This window comes from Chenopodium quinoa, unplaced genomic scaffold (assembly GCF_001683475.1).
Source record: "Chenopodium quinoa cultivar QQ74 unplaced genomic scaffold, ASM168347v1, whole genome shotgun sequence".
NCBI lineage: Eukaryota > Viridiplantae > Streptophyta > Magnoliopsida > Caryophyllales > Amaranthaceae > Chenopodium > Chenopodium quinoa.
Genome location: NW_018743331.1, coordinates 1,254,852 through 1,272,654, shown reverse-complemented (window position 1 = coordinate 1,272,654; position 17,803 = coordinate 1,254,852). Strand labels below are relative to the sequence as shown.

The following is a 17,803-nucleotide window of genomic DNA, read 5'->3' as shown; positions in this document are numbered from 1 at the left end:
ACACTATGGACACTTACAGAGCAGCATATGAGCCTGCAATTCAACCTATGCCAAGCCCAAAGCATTGGGAGAGAGTGAACATGAGAGAGCCTCATCCACCAGCATTCAAACAGCAGCCTGGAAGACCTAAACAGAAGAAGAGGAAGCTGGAACCTGGGGAGGGAACATCTGCAACAGGAGGGGAGCAGGGAAAAAGAGGAGGAAAAGTCAGTGTAGGATTTGTGGTGGATTTGGCCACTATCCCAAGACTTGCAAGGGCCCACATGAACCTGAACCAACTGAGCAGAGAACTGCAGGAAGGCCTCCTTTTTAAATTCACCTTGGGTAGTTGAGCAAAGGAAGAAGAGGGAGATCAAAGCTGCTAAGAAGGTATGTTGTTGGATTTGTAACTTTTCTTTTAAAATTTGTGATGAAATTGGATGTTGATACTTGTTTATTGGTGTTTGTGTTTAATAAACAGAGTGCAATAGGGGCTGGTCCAAACATCATTGGGAATAGGACTTTTCCCCAAGAGCAACCTGGCTGTGAACCATTGAGTAAGAGGAAAGGTTCACACAGTCAACAAGGGCAGCCACAAGCCAAGCATCACACCACCCCCTCTTCCAGCCAACCTGAACCCAATGCTACTGGAGTGCAGACAAGGAGGGCTAAGCTGCTGACTTCCAGACAAGGAGGGCTGACACAATGATGTTTGAATTGTTTTTCTGAACTTTAGTTGTTGATTGTATTTTCTGAACAATCAGTTGCAATATTTGTAGCTTTACTTTTGGGTTTAGGACAAGGATCCTGTTTTGTTAAATTAATACTTTGCTTTAAGGCTTTACCAGCCGATTTTGTTAGGCACTGCAACAACAAATTTGATCAACAACTTAAATGCAATATCAACTACTTAGGTACTTACTTAATTCATTGCTTTCATAATTGTGTACATTAGTTTGCTTGCAATAGTGGTTCACTGCCACTTATAAATCATTACATTACCATATTACTGTTTCATGCAATTACTAGCATTACAAGTTATACTTAATGCATTACAAACCCCCTAATAAGAAGGATCACTAATATGACCAAACTAATCCCAACAGCAAGACTAAGAACAGAGTGATCTGATCTAGCATTCCTTCCATGCATCTCTCTGTTCATCTTGTTCCTGTCAGAGTTTAAAGCCTTGCATTTCATTTTCAGCCTGTCCACTTCATTCAGCAAACACCTCAACTGTCCACCAAGATCATCAACTTCCCTCTTGTAATCACTAATTTCCCCCTTCAACAGTTTCTTATCTAACAACAAATTGTTGATCACCTCTGTTTGCCAGGCTGTCCCATCTTGTTCATCCACCCATTCAAATGCTTTACAACCTCTGCTCTCAGTTACAGGATCGTAGAACTTGCATGTTCTGAACTTACGACCAGGGTTCTCCCTTGTCCAACTGGTAAGCTTTGCAAAGGGAACACCACATTTGCACTTCTTCTCCTTTGAAGGTGAGAAACTTGTAGAAGACATTTCCTGCACCAATTTGCCATCCATAATAAGCAAAACCATTCGTACTATGAAAAAAATACAATTGAACCAAGGGAATTAAACAGTCACTCCTACAAATCAAAACCCCCAAATTATTTCTACAATGAACCCTAATTTCATTTTCTCGCAAATTACAGCACAATTAACACACAATGAACCCTAACTATTTACGAATTACATGACTATTGCCAGATACGACCTGAATTATGCATTTAAGTCAACAACATATAGATTAATTTACGCCTTATTTTTGAAAGATAAATTAGGGGTTCTAAAGTGCTATTGACGCAATTACCTGATTTGATATCTACGTCCCCCAAACAATGATGGTAAAATCAAACAATTTCGCCAATTTGTTAGTCAGAATTCGCAAAATGTGAAGCAATTTTGTGTAATCAGCTCAACAATTCTACATTAGTGAAGGATGTCGTAACTATATAAAGCAGTTTGGAAAAAATAGCCGTTATTGTGGGCCCAGCTAACAGATCCTCTAACGTTGTTCCAATTTAGCTGGTGAAAGCAAAATTTTTATTTTTTAACAGGTGTTATAATTAAACTTCGAAATCTTAAGGTGTTAAAAACAAAATTAGGTCTTTTAACAGGTGTTTTTTTTCTAATTTAGCCTTTAAAATATCCATTAATTTGTGAAATAACATTCAATATAATGTATTTGCAACAATTCTCAAATTTTTATAAAGTTACACAAAATAAAAAATAAAAAAATACTCAAAAAATTGTTCCAAACTTCCAATTAACAAAAATCAGCCGACATTAGCAAAGAGCATACAATTAGTGAACATGAAAAAGATGAACAATACCTTAAAATCCCTTATTGTTGTATAAATTTGTGGTTGTGTTGATAGAACAATACTGCTTCAAATTCCAATTTTTTATGATATGATCAAGACAAAAAAAAAAAAAAAAAAAAAAAAAAAAATTGGTTTTTTTTTTGTGTGTGTGTGTGTGTGTGTGATCTTGAAATTAGGGTTCTTATGAGCGACTTTATGTATATCTGTATATAGCTTTTAAATTTTCTAACTATAAAAAACCCAAAAAATAAATTAAAATAAACCTAAAAATACATAAATAAATAAAAATAAATACAAGTGAACCAAACTGGTTCAAAGGAAAATAAGAAATAAATAATTTTCTTCCAAGTCAACATTTTAGCTAGTTTTGGAATTAAAATTTACAACTAACCATTTTAGTAAATACTTCCAAGATTATAATTGATCTTGTCAAATAATATAAAAAGTTATTATTGAGGAAAAAAGAATTTGAGGAAATGAGATTGTTTCTACCGTATGAGTCTAATCACTTTCCTAATCGATTTTTATTGTGTGAAATGGTGAATAAATCAATTAGGGAAAAATGACTCTAATTACCCTCACACATTCGTGTTTTAGGATTAAGTATACCACTTGGGCTAGGCCCACGAAATCTAACTTCAAAACTAAAGGCCCTAAAGTCAGAGTTGTCTTAACGACTTGCTCCCAATTAGTCTAAGCTGCACCCTTAAGCTGCTACAATATATGCAACACCAGCTCATTGTAGAAGCCCAATTGCAAACGTGCCCAATTGCAAACGCGACCCAAACAAAAATGCGGCCCATCCACACAAATATTACAGAAAAACCATTTCCAATTGCCATATTTTTTTAAAAATATAATTAATTTTTTTTTAAAAAAAAAACAGTTTAATCATTTCAAAATTAAATTTCTGAATTCAATTTTTTCTCCTTGTGATTTTCTCTCTCTAACAATCAAACAAAGTCCATTCTCTCTCCTTCTAAATAATTTCAATACCTTATGTTTTGAAACTTTACAGAAAACCGTCACTTCCCAACCACCATATTTTTTTAAAATAATGTTTTTTTTAAAAAAAAAAATGGCCCGTTTAGCCTATATTAGTTCTTTTTTTTCTTTTTTTTTTTTTTTTTGGTGGAGACGAAGGGCAAGCCCCAGTTTAGCCTATATTAGTGCATGTTCATTATTTAGATACCTTATAGTTCACATAATGTTTTGAAATGTTCATAATATAAATATTTGTTGTTCATATGATAAATATTCTTAAGTATTAATGTTTATAAAATATGTTCATATTTTATGTTCACTTTCTGAAATGCATATATTCATATTTTTTATGCATATGTGTCACTTTTTAAATGCATATGTTCACTTTCAGAGACCTAATGCATATGTTCATATTTTGAATATTTAGGTTCATTTTCTTAAATGCATATGTTCATATATATTATATACACAGGTTCACTTTCTGAAATGCATATGTTCACTTTTCGAGAACCAATGCATATGTTCATATTTTGAATGCGTATGTTCATTTTCTAAAATGCATATATTCATATTTTTAACACTTATAATGCGCATGTTTTAATTTTTATGTACTAAATGTTCATTTTGTGCTAAATGTTCACTTTTAAAGTTCATCGTGTTCATTTTTTTTCCAAATATTATACACAAATATTAGCAACTTAATTAAAAAAAAATCAAAAATCGCAATTACAAACAAATTTAAGATGCAGCAATTCAATAATTCATCACAAATTCATTGATCACAATTTCTGCAATAATATCGATTACAAATGAAACCTAATTTTCACATAATCAAATGACATTCATCACAGATTCAATAATTGAATCAATATTTAAATAATCAAATTCATCGCAAATTAATCCCAAATTCATCAATGTAATTGATATCCATCACAACAAATTCATAGAAACTAACCTACATTGATCTCTTCGATAATGACAATGAAATTCATCATTTCAATTTCACGAAATCAATGGAAGATAAAAATAAAAAAAAACAGAGGAGAGAGAAAGTGTTTATGAAAGTGAAAGTATAGAAATCAAAGAAAATTTTGATGAAAATTTTGATCAAAATTATAATAGGAATAAAAATTGAAGAGAGAGAATTTTAAAAAAGGGAAACAAAACATTTTAAAAAGGAAAGAAGAATCACAGGAATAACAGTAATAGAAAGAAGAAAGAAGTGGGTCGCGTTTCATGCACTAGAAGTTGCGTTTAAGGGGTGTTGCATCTATTCTAGTTGCACAAACATGCAGCCAAGTATATGCGACTTGCTCTTGCATTTAGTTTTAATCTCTCTTTAATGGAGTTAAGTATAAGATTGGGGTCTATGTTTTTAAGTTTGTCACCTTTTGGGACCTCACTTATTTTTTTTCACCGTTTGGGACTTCATGTGTACTTTCCGGCTAATATTTAATTGGGTTGAGTTAAAAAGATAGTCCCTTGGATTAAAAAAACTTAATCCCCTAAAAAGTAGCAAAAAAAAAAAAAAAAAAAAAATCCTCTAGTAATTCAATCCCAAACCCAGGTAAGTTATAATCTTTTTATGCAATCAACTGTTCTATTTTATTTTTCTTTCCCGTTTTGTTTTGTTTTATTTTTATTTTTTTTATTTTTTTTGGCAATAATAATAGATTTATACACCATGAATATATAGTTGTATTATTCTTCCAAAAAAAAAAGTTGTATTAATCCAACACATTTTCGATTACCCACTAATTTAATTAATGTTTGGTGATTATAATTAGAGCTGACAGAAGCCGACAAGAGACAAACCAGACACAAAAAAAGTCAGGTTAGTGTTAAGAGTTGTAAACATGTTTAATTAACCAGTCAACATGGTACGACACATTTAATTAAACTTAACCCATTTAATTAAACAAGTCGGGTTAGTGTTGAGATTCCCAACACGAAATTAACACGACTTAATCCATCTAAGAAAAAATCCCAATGCTTTATGGAATTATTGATTAATATATCGCATGCGACTAATAATTTTTCATATAACACGACACGAGCCGAACACGAAAAATACAAGTTAATGTCAAAGATTTCTAACAAGGTTAATTAAACGGGTCAAACACGACACGACACGACACATATATTAAATGGGTCGGGTTAGTGTTGAGGTTCCCCAACTTGTTTAGTTTCCAACACAAATATGAAGACAAACACAACACGATTGTTAGTTCTAATTAAAATAGAACAATCAATTTTATCATAAAACAATTATTTTTAGAGTAGAAGTATTACGAGTATTAGTCTATTTTTAAAAAATATGGCTAGTTTTTGGATATGTATCAGTTTAAAAAAAATTTAGTTAATTTCCTTCAGTAATTTTGGATGAGATTAGATTTAAGGACCTATGTTTTTTTAGTGTTGACAGAATTTCTGAAGGGACTAAGTTTTTTTTTTTTTTTTTTTTTTTTTTTTTAAGGTGAGTTAAAGGGGTTAACTAGCCGGATTGTTAACTACAGGTCCCAGAAGGTGAAAAAAAAAACATTGAGGTCCCAAAAGGTGAAAAATGTAAAAACTTAGACCCTAATCTTGTACTTAACTCCTCTTTAATGAGTTCATATCTTCAACCTCAAAAAAACCGCCTAGGCTTTCATAACTCTTGGCTCCTACAGCTCCCAAAATTGGACAGTGGCACAAGACCACACCCCACTGCCACTGTTATACCCACACCCGAGCCAACTTCTACCAGCACTTCAGTGTCGAAATTCGCCTTGACCCACCAAGCAACAAGCAGCAGGCAGCCTCCAGATGGTCGAATAGCCAGTCCTCATTCCTAATGCTCCACCATCACTCCACCAGCTGTGTTCTTGGCAGATGCCTCTCCTCTCCCCATCCACATTCAAGGCATATTTTTCGGTTTTAATTGTATAAGGAAAAATAAGAGCGCTATACTTTTACTATCAAACAAAAGACAAGTACATTTCCCTTTTCCAAGTTTTGAAAATGATTTTAGGTGTCTTCCTACTTCATGACTTGCCTGTTATCTAGTTAGCTAAGAAAAATTTAAGCTACAAGATCTTATTCACTACTGTAGACTACAATAACTTATATGTTCGATGAATACTAAGTATATTCAATTCACCATCTCTAATAGCTCCAACCCCTCTAAGTATTCATGTATAGACTATATTAAAATTTAAAAAAATAGATAATAAAATAATAATCAATCAGAAAACATGGGGAGTAAAATTCATGCCAATCACAGAACTCAGTGATTACACCCAGCAGGAATTGTCATGCTCATATATACAGGTATGGTTTACCGAATCTATTCATACAAACATAGACGCCAAAACAAGTTTTCCACTTACAACATAGAGCACATCTTACATATGGCGAAATATCTAAACATCCTCAGCATCACTCATCAAACTGGCATCAATTTAAAACTCAGAGTCGAATCCATCAATAATCCTGCCTCTGTATACAAGTATAATTGACATAGTAGGCTGAACATTTTACTTGACTAACGTAGAATAAAAATTTAAAAAAAGTTGCAGTAATTGAGAGGGGCATAAAGAGCCCATGTCTCTGTATATTATCCAAAGAAAAAGGAGAGTAAATTACCTTTCAAGGATAAATTTCCCTTCTTTGTATTTCTGGCTTTTCTCACGAGCTGCTTCCTGGATTGAAAACATGAAATTCAGTATAGGTGGATCAATAAGGTCAAAACCATAGAAACCAACTTTAGACTACCCATACAGAAAAATAAGCTAGACTTTTAAATGTATGATCAAGTAAAAATAGGTGTCACTATTCGGCTTGTCGCAATCAGATGAACAATTAAATACGAAGTATTACAGTACTGTAAACCAATCAATCCCAATAGCCTAATCATTTAATATTTAAATGAAATATTCGTCATAATTTTCACACTTTAAAATTTTTAAATGACACCGTGTAAAAATGGCAACGAAAATGGTTAACAATGAAATCATAATTTACAATTCCCCTGACTAGAAGAAGTCAAGCCACCAGGTCAACATCAGGAGTCAGGACACAATTAACAGTAGCCAACAGGGCCAGCTATTTTTCTATTTCTTTTTTCTCCTGAGATGTAAAGGTAGCAAAAGGCTGATAGAAACACATAAGCTTTGAACATCCCTGGTACACAACAAACAACTTCACCATCTAAGCCAGCAATAACTTCACAACAATCAGATTGCAAGTTTTCGGTTACAACTGAGCCACACTGACAATGGAAAACAACAAAGGTGACTCTCAATGATGGGCTCTCAGATAAAACCAATTGAAACCACATAATTAGCTTTAGTGAATATGTGAAGTGAAGCAAATTGAAGTCAATAGACATAGTCAAGCTCATAGTGTTCCAATGGTAGGCAGCGAAGTAACAGACATATAGGCTGTAGACAACTAGACGTTCATCTTTGACAATGATTATTCTGGCTTAAATGATGCTTTCCAGACAACTTTTCTACACCATTTACACTAAAATCACCATAGGAATATTTAGTTTAGCATGTGAGCAGGCCACTGCTAATTGAAAGCCACAAGATGAAATGAGACAGAATAGTCAAGCTCCAAGTGTTTCATTGCCAAGAATCTTGAGCAGGGTAGGAAGGGAGGGGGAAGGAAAGCAAAAGATAGAACAGTACATATTTCCATCCAACAATCTGTCCACAGCAGCAGCAAAATATATCTGCAACAGTATGCATCCCAGAAAGCATCAGCCTTTCTTCTGAAGCTCCTAGGATTATATTTACCCTGAAATAGAAGTTATTTGAATTTAATTCCAATGAGATTGTATTCATTGATCAATAATGCATAATGTCAGTGATCGAGACAACCCATCCAAGGTCAGAAGGATAAACAATAACATACATAGAGCATTATAAAGTACAAAGAATCACATGGCTCACTTATTGTTGGCTAAATATATTTGTAACTCTTAAAGTCATTTTCGTTGATTATAGACATAACCTTTCCAACTTTCCATAACAAACAACTCCAATATGCACACACCTTCACTTTAAAATTGAAAATTTACCAGCTCTTTGACTATAAAGACGCTGATAATGATAGCAGATGCCAATGTTGAAAGTTTCCACCACGAACTTCAATTGAACCTTAGCTTTCCTCTCATTGAAATTTCAAAGGTTCGAAATATCAGTGGAGGAATAAAACAGCAATCTACAAGGCTTAAATATTCAATATGTGTATCTCTAAGCCAATAGAGGATCATGTATTGTATAGCAACACTACCTAAAATGGCTAAAGGTAATATTGAACATTTGAACTCTTTTAATGATGATACACTTTCTTCCTCTTTGCATAGAACAAGAAAAGACAACTTCGTGGTCCAAATCATAAGGTTCCTAGTGATAAAATTAAGATAGTAGAAAATCACCTAGTTGATCCATAAAATAATTTCACTGCTTTAAGGATTAATTTCATCAGAGCTAATTATTTTACAAATAATGTAGTGCTACGGAAGTACAAATTCAAAGTTCATGTCTGTGGTAAAGGTTTTAACGAGACTGGAATCTGATTAAGAAAAATATAGTCACATAAACAAGAATAAAAATAAAGCATGTAAATTGGTAAGTCATCAACTTCAAAACAATAAGATGTCCTATGGGATCAAGGTATATGATGGGCTGAGGCAATAAAACACAGAGTCATAAGCCGTAACCTAGGCTCGAGGAATGCAATCTAATGATATTGCTCCTCATAAAAACTCAAGTGTAAATTCGCTAGTGTCCAAAATGTATTCGGGTGTGCCATGAGTCTTGGGTGCATGGTATGATGGTACAGAGGTGTAATTATGAAGATTGTTGTCCAACAATACATTCTTTGGTTAAAAAAAAAATCTAAATTTTGGAGATAATGAACAACCATTATGCATATAAATTTTGAACAATAAAATGAATTCTCAAGTACAAATTAAGATAAATTGAAAATGGGAGTTCATGATGAGTTCATACAGAGCGAAAAGAAAAAGGAAAGAAACTCACGTATTTTTGAACAGATATGCTTTCCCTCTGCGACAATGAAAAGTCTAGAGAAGTCATGAGAGTAAGGCAAGTTAGAATAGTCATCACTAGCAACATAAATTACTACTCTCTCTGTCCCTTGTTAGCTACTCCCTTCGTCACGAATTGTTGTTCTACTTTGACTTTTTTTTTGACACAATCAAAAGCAAGAACAACATTTAGAGACTAAATTACTACTCAAAAACTAAACAATACTTCTAATTTAAAAAAACAACAATGCATTTGAATCTAAAGATAACACAATCCAAGTATAATTAGTTGCCTTATTTAGTTGTTATTGACAAATAATATACTTACCAGAATGTCCATGGTACAACCAATGACACGACCAAATTAAATTTCTTTTTTCTCATTTACTCGAGCAAGCTCGAAAAAAATAGCATTGGTTGTACCATGACACCTTTTGTTGTAGCATAACAACAAAAATTGTAACATACGACATCAGTCCGGATTTAGTTCAAATTACACCATCAACGTGATCACTGGTTTTAACAGAACGAAGTCCATAATACTGTATATCGAAACATTAAAAATCTCCAACCCCAAGTCTTTCCCTGATTCAGATTACTACTACAAGCACAGAAATATATACAAAATTATAGATTATATTTGAAGGATCACAGAACCCAATAATAACATCACATTTGGGAAAACTGATTCATACCTAGAAAAGAAAATGTAAAAATAAAACACCCCAAATTCAAATATTGATCTAATTATTAAAACCTAGAAAAAATAATCACTTAATAAGGAAACAAAGAAAGATTAAAAACTCTTTCAAAAAAAATAACAAAAAAAGAAAGATTAAAAACAGGGGAGATGAAAATTAAAATTAAAAATACACAAAATAAAAAGATGAATTGAGAGAAATACTCGAGCTTGAAGAAAAATTACCCGGGAAATATGGTCGTCAGCAAGAGCAAGATGGGTTTTACAGAATTTGCATTTGTAAGTTCTGCCTTCAAGCTCAATCACGAATATTCTTCCCATTTATTTGAATAATTGAATATAATTGGTGAGAAATATTATAATTAGAAAGTTGAAGTGAAGTAAATTAATGAGAGATTAGATTAGTAAGGATAAAAACCCTAAAGGACTGATAGTAAGAAAGATATAGATGTATGAAGAGAGAGAAAGAGAGAGAAAGAGGTTGCAGGAATCATGAGACAGCAGCTCAGCAGAGTTTTGTACGGTTAGCTGTTATTATTGTGATCAAGACATCATTTTTTATAGTAGGTGTGAAATAGACATACTCAATAATTATTATTTTTATTTATTTATTTATTTAAATCGGAACTTCTAGTCTTTTGAAGATTTATTGGGATTTCCTATTTTAGGATAAATTTTTTAGCTTGAATGTTCATTAATACGGTCATGTAATCCCTTCTGATAATGCAAGATATTTAGACATATGATATCATATCGTTTATTTATAGAATAGTTTACTTTTTGTAGTTTTGTTTGTAAATAAATATCCATGTTATTATTGACTTGAAATTACTGTTATTGAACTTAAATGATTTTTACTGAACTGAAAGTATTATTACCAAACCAAATTATTTTTACTGATTCTCTATTATTTTTTGTAACTAAATTAAATATATTATAAATAAATCTCATTTTAAAAAACTTTTTGAAACGAATTTTATGATGGAAATAAAACCGAGTTATAAGATATTTATCAAACATTATGATTAATTTTGTATTTATGAAATATTAGAAATATAGTGATAATAAACACTATACAACATATTTATCTTAAGAATATCCAAAAATAGTTTACTTGGCATCTGTGTGTCACAATATACCTATTTGTTGCCTACATGGCACAACACTTGGTAAAAAATTGGAATGTCAAGTCGCTGTTTCGTAACCTGGCTATGAGACCGGTTTTATTTATTAGTGATATGATATGATATGATAATAATATAACTTGCTTGAGTCATTTGTAGTGAATAACAATTTTGATTATTAATATTTTTTATTGTTTATTAGTATAAATTCTAAGATGTTAATATTATGAAAATATACATTGTAACCAATCCAACAACATATTATATGATATGATAGTATAAATCAAAACTCCTCATACATGATGTTAATGGAGTTTTCAAAGTCTATAAACAGCACCCAAGATTTCATCCATATTCAACCTCAAAAGCTTAAAAGTCTCTTCTTCCTCCATTGGTTTCAAGCTCCATTTTTCTTCCTTCCCCTTTCCTTGGTCGTGAGCACCACCAACACAGCTACCTCTACTGCCACATGTGGCAGTACCTCTGCCACATGTCTTCTTCTTTTTCTTCTCTTTTTAATAATATTTCAGCCCATTTATGTTCCAAGCCATTTTTCACTCACTTTTGATCATTTTTAGCTTTCTGCTGTTTGAGACAAAGTTATTCCTCTCGAAAAAATTCTTGAGATTAGGCTCAAAAATCACCCAATTCGATGTTATATATTATGAGATATAACGTCTGCAAGATCTGCCTCCTTCTTTCCAACGTGAACCTGACTTTCTCGTCAGCCATGCTACTTTAAATTATTTTGAGGTTTTTTTCTAAAATAAATGTCTATTTTCAATATATGATATTTTTTAATTTTTTATATTTAATGTTTTTAAGATTACTCCGTATAATGTTTGTTTAGGAGATCGATCGTTCGTGATTGTAATTGTAGGTGAAATAGTTGTTTTTAAAAATCAAGGTATGTATACATGGGTGGGTCTTTAAACACATGATTTTATATGCAAATGTATTGAATGGTAAATGAACAATGTTTCAATGCTTATGATATAGATAATGTGAGCCTGTTTTCAATAAATATTACTCCATTGTTTGATATTTGAAAATAATTTAATGTTCTAAAAGGTTGCTTATACACATACTTGATTTCCAAGTCACTTTAAAGTAAAAATGTTCTTGAAATCCCATACATGCATGAAAATGAAAAGGTTGATTTATTAAAGGCATTCTTCAAATCAGGGGCAGTGCAAGCAAACCTGCTGCACAGGGCCCCAAAACCATAGGGGCCTTGTTTCGGGGTTTTTTTAGATTCCCTCGGGATACAGATCTTCAATAGCACTATGACAACAACAGACACCTACAAAACAATGAATATTTCGTTACCGGAATATTCGTCTCCGACAGTTAAGTTAGTAATCGGAAAACGAAGGATTTAAGAGAAAGAAAGTAGAGAGAAGTTAGAGCAATCATCAATAAATTATGCCTTGAATGCAATGTCTCAATGCACCCCTCCCATTATAAATGATTGGGGTATTTTTATGAGTGGGAATGTATGCCCTCCTAGGTTTTAGTGACCTAGAATGGAGGGCACTGATTGGCGGCATAATCAGCAGAGGACACGTGTCCTTTGGGGGTGCCGTTATGGCGTATTTCTCGGGAATTGGGCTTCTTGATGTAATAGTGGCCTTTTCCTCTTTCAGGTGCTTTTATGTTGCCACATGTTGCCCTTTTATTCGGCCTCGTGTCACCTTAGGATTGGACCACATGGCGGGGTATTTTTACCCTCAACAGGCCCAAATTTGTTTATTTGTTTTAAGAATAAAAAACGTAAAAGAAGAATTTACCCTTCCCTTCCCCCTTAAACAGTCAACCCTCACAACTACCAATAGTAATAAGGGCATCAACATCAACAGTAATATGATAGTTTGGGGTCCACTAGGAAAGAAGAAATTAGTAAAATATTGTGTAATGTTTCCAAAAAAGGAAATAGAGCAAGTAATAAAATACGGCCGCAAAAGAAAAGTGGAGCAAGTAATAAATACTGAGGGAGTATATCCTTTTAACTTACTTTATGGGTGGCTAAAATGATCCTTACTGATGCTCAAATAGCTAAAAGGATCCTATTAAGAAGAGGAAATGGTAGATTCCACTTTCTGAAGAGGAAACTAATCCTCGGCTCTCGTGCCAAAATTTTGATTATTTATTTTTTTAGAAAAATGAATCTTATTATGAATAATTATTTATGTTATTGGGAGAGAGAATATATGGTGGGGTATATGTAAATAGGAGAGAGAAAATAAGAAATGATCCTTATTGTTGTTGGAAAAATTAAAGAAAGAGGATGAGGAAAAGGATGGAGATAGTGGGAAGTGATGTGGATCAGAAGAAAGAAAATGTGATGCGTCAAATGGAGAAAATGAGAGAGAAAATGGAAAAGAATATATGTATCCTCCCCATTGTTCATGTTCTAAGCTTCATAGTTTTTAACCAAAGATTCTATTTTCAATACTCCAAAAGTCCAAATCTTTGACTTCCTTTAATTCTTTCTTTTTTAAGTGCTCTCTTATTTTTGCAATTCCCACAAAAATCTTAAACATTCCATATTTTCCATCATTTAATTTCTACAATCTTACTATTTAATGGAAGAATTAAATTCATTTTTTCCTCATTTAATTTCAATTTCAACGGTTAAAATTTTACATCCAATGTATACTCTTGCCAATTTCTTTCTTGCCATAAAAATTATCCGTTGAATTTTTGTCGAGGAAAAAAAGTTAAATTGAATTTGCTGTCAAGGGGAAAAAAATATCAGGTACAGTATTATTTTGATGAGAAAGAATTTTTTATTATTTAAATTACATTTTATCTCAATATTTTTTTTTTCTGGACTCCATTTTTACAAAAAGAACAGGATTTCTGAAATGTTTAAGATAGTCATGCTTCGAATATTCTTGATTTTTATGACTCTCACTATGTGGAGATAAATGATAAGATTATAAACTTTGTATGATCTAGTCTTTCTTGAAGTATAAGTAGTTATGTATATGAGAAACTAGCTTTTGGAAGGTGTGCACACTTAGGTTGGGAAAAATGATTTACGAAAAGATTGATCTTCCATTTCTATTGAAATCTATTTTTTTTTTTGGAAAGTCATTGAATTTGGTAAGTTTATGATTTTTGGAATATTTCTAAATATGGAAGGTTTGAATAATTATTATTTAAAAATGCTTAATCTTGTGAAAGCATGTTTAATTAAATAAATTAATTTTATGTCTCTAGATTGGTATGTACTTAGCGTTTTTTAACGCGTATTCCTCTTTTGTTTTGTCTTGACCCAAATGATAAGTAGATAGGTGATGATCACTCGACGTGATCTACATGTGTTCATTGGGATGAAGGGCAATAATCACCAAGTTTAGATATCATGGTTGAGGTTTCTCACGTGATCGATTTTGAAGAATATTATTATTTTTTATAAAAATTTTTGGTGTTTGGAGAGCCACAAGGGCGGGTGATGAAATTCGATCCCAAGATCTCTTGGAACCGGGAGGGGAGCTCTAACCACTTGAGCTATCTCTCACTCTCATTATTCATCATAAATTAAAGTTAAATATGTAATTTCTTCCATTCCAAGTCTTTGTTTTGAAAATCCTTACGTAATCACGTGGTAGTAATATCTCCAAGTTTCTCTTTTAAACAGGTTTTATATTCATTATTATTGAAGAGTAATTTGAGGATGTTACTCAATAATACGAATTAGGTTAAGAGACTAAATCCGCCCATTTAGTAGCTTTCACTTAGCTTTTGTGTTTTTTACATGAATTTTAAAATATTTTATCTCATGCTATAAAATCTGAACTAATCTTAGTTAAACTAATTTGAGCTAATTAATGCTTATGTTATCTGTAATACCCCGAATTTTGAGAAATACTTTCTTAATTATTCCTTTGATTATTTGAATTTGGAGCCAAAATATAAGTATTTAATTATTTGAACATTTAATTATTTTCGTATTTCCAAATTAATAACAATTAATAATCTTGGACGGTCCATATTTTATTAATTTCAAAATTTATGTTGTACGTACTTTTGGACCTAACTATATTATTTTTCGGATTTTATCTTAATTAATAATATTCAGCAATTTTAATTATTAGCTTATGATGTACATCTACTTTTAGTTTTGATATTATCTAAAATATTTTATATATTTGTATTTTTATCAAAATAATTCATTTTATTAATTAAAATCTGATTTTCGTTAAATAAACTTTAAAAAAAAAAAAAAATACCCTTGTTGGCCGTATCTTCTGGGAATGATATCATATTTCTTAACCTTTAAGCAGTTAATTTCTTGATTACTTTGATTTGTATCCTTACTCCTCCAACCAAATCAATATTAATCCTATTTTCTCTTCTCATCTTTTTCATTTGATTTCTCACATAAGTTAACCTAGGCCAAACTGCATCCAAATTCATTTAACTAACCTAATCTTGTTTTCATACTAATCCTACACTCTCTTGAACTCTATCTTCATACCCTTAAACACCTATAAATAGACCTTTAATTCCTCCCATTTATTCACACCAAAAAAATAAAAAAAGTCCCCTCTACACCCTAAGACTCACGGCCCTTTCTTTTTCCTCAACTTTTCTTTCTTTCTTGCTTAAACAAACACCGCAACCGCACCACCTCGCCATTGCCACCGCCGCTGCCGCTAACCAACACCTCAATGCCGTACTACTGTTAAATCTGCCCCCGGTTACTACCGTGACTTGCTGCTAGCAAGGTGCGTGCAGTAGCACCTTCAATTTCTTTGCCGCATAAATACAAAGAAAAATGATACTTTGTTTCCTCTTATTTCTATTATTACCAATATTACTAAATGATTATACTAATGCTATTTTGATACTAGCATTACAATTTTGATACTAACATCACTATTTTGGATAATAACATAAACTATTAAAATTTTGATAGTTTTGGTAGTTCATGCACTAGTTTTGGTAGTTCCAGTGGCGGATCCAAGATTTCCGAGATAGTGTGTCACCATCAATTATTGATCATTTGTGAAAGTACAATTTTTTTTTTCCATGTCTTGTTCATAATTAATTTCAATCCAAAAATTATATTTTTATATATATATATATATCACCAAATTGATTTCAATCTAAAAATAGGACACAAAAATACATACCACAACCAAATACAGTACTTAAGAATTCAATTTTACAAGTCGAAAATACTACAAATAACATGTTATAAACAAATGGTACAATAAAATTATTATATTGAATTAACTTTATGATTTTTTAGTTAATTGATAAGCTTTATGCGGAAATATTAAAATCGGTTGTACAAATATAAGATATAAAAAGGGAAAAAAAATTATTAAAAAATTATACAAAAAAAAGTGAGATAACTTAAGAGACCAGTTATTAAATATAACTGGTCTCTTTAATGAAAAAAGAAAGTAGCCAAAAAAATTCGAAAAGCAATAGCAGCATCAAAGAGACCTCTTATATAAATAACAGGTCTCTTTAATATTTAAGTAGCAATAGCAGCATTAAAGAGATCGCCTACCTTAATAAGGGGTCTCTTTGATGTTGTTTGTTGTTACCAATAGCAATATCAAAGAGACCGTCTATCTATAATAAGGGGTCTCTTTGATATTTTATTTAAAAAAAAAATACTGTGTCACCGGACCCACTATGACTAAAGGTGGGTCCGCCCCTGGGTAGTTCATGCACAAGTAGCTTAGAGTAGTGTTTATAGTTTTGACATTATTTATTAACCTTATATTAATTAAGGTTATTTTAAATTGTAGGAGGATTCTTTTGATCGTGACCAAGTGTAGCCGTACCTTTATTTCTCGTGATCAAGGTACGTATAGGTGGCTAAGTCCTTAATACAAGTAGTTTTTAAATGCGTGTTTTGATGAATGTTTATTTATATTAATTGTTTAAATATTGCGTATGAAAGATTTGAGTTAATGATTTTCGTGACGAGTTAAAAATATAATTTTACGACTTTAAGGTTTGATTAATTTAATAAAATTTGTTAATAGATCACTGGTTACAAGTTATTGAATTAAAGGAATTGAATTAAATTTGCTGCTCATTATGGGCATGAGTATTTGATATTTATTGTCCTTCTACCCAGGACGACTGGTTAAGTAAGACCATGAACTTTGTATGATCTGGTCTTTTCTCGAGTATAGTTTAACTTGCTTGGGGGGAGTGCACACTTAGGTGAGGAAAATCGGTTTTGGAAATAAGTCTAATTTTTGGAAAGTGTTGAATTTTTGAGAAAGTCATATTTTGGCATGTTTAAATTTAAGAAATTAAATTATTTCGAAAGCATGTTTACCTAATAAAAGTATTTACATGCCTTGCACTTATATGTACTTAGAGTTTTTGCTAATCTGTTTTCCTTTTTGTTTTGGTTCGCCCTATTTACCATTATTGGTAAGCAGTTTTGATTTCAGGAGTGGAGTTGATCGTGCGCATACTTAAGTCGGGATTGGGATCACCTAGTTAGGAATTTACTCATTCATGAGTCAGACATGTTTTTATTTGGAGTATTTTCAAACTATATATTATGGTTATTATAATATTAATAAAGTCAGTTATTTTCCGCTGCCATTTTTAGTAGTTGAGTAAGCCTTACGTTTTCACG

General features: G+C 31.9%; 1 protein-coding gene and 1 long non-coding RNA gene across 4 annotated transcripts; one reads left to right on the top strand and one right to left on the bottom strand.

The window, feature by feature from the left end:
• Positions 1-53: 53 nt before the first annotated feature.
• On the top strand, positions 54-905 carry LOC110737692. Its single transcript, XR_002514435.1, has 2 exons — positions 54-369; positions 461-905. It is a non-coding gene; the product is annotated as an uncharacterized LOC110737692 (long non-coding RNA).
• On the bottom strand, positions 875-10,753 carry LOC110737691 (protein yippee-like At5g53940). 3 transcript variants are annotated; one of them, XM_021918024.1, is made up of 5 exons: positions 10,280-10,745; positions 9,347-9,390; positions 7,988-8,096; positions 6,939-6,994; positions 875-1,506 (listed from the first exon to the last, which is right to left on the bottom strand). In XM_021918024.1, exons 1-5 carry the CDS (start codon positions 10,373-10,375, stop codon positions 1,371-1,373), a joined length of 441 nt encoding a protein of 146 aa, XP_021773716.1. In that variant the 5' UTR covers positions 10,376-10,745; the 3' UTR covers positions 875-1,370. The 3 variants fall into 3 exon arrangements, with proteins under 3 accessions (XP_021773716.1, XP_021773717.1, XP_021773718.1); XM_021918025.1 differs by lacking the exon at positions 875-1,506 and adding an exon at positions 5,759-6,820 and having other exon boundaries at positions 10,280-10,753; XM_021918026.1 differs by lacking the exon at positions 875-1,506 and adding an exon at positions 5,759-6,791.
• Positions 10,754-17,803: the final 7,050 nt, after the last annotated feature.

Excerpts from the sequence above, each read along its gene's own strand:
- LOC110737691 (XM_021918024.1), bottom strand. The coding sequence starts at position 10,375 with ATGGGAAGAATATTCGTGATTGAGCTTGAAGGCAGAACTTACAAATGC. Across the intron at positions 8,097-9,346 it reads GCATATCTGTTCAAAAATAC|GGTAAATATAATCCTAGGAG; the intron begins GTGAGTTTCTTT and ends CTTCTATTTCAG. Across the intron at positions 1,507-6,938 it reads GGGAAATTTATCCTTGAAAG|GAAATGTCTTCTACAAGTTT; the intron begins GTAATTTACTCT and ends AAATTGGTGCAG.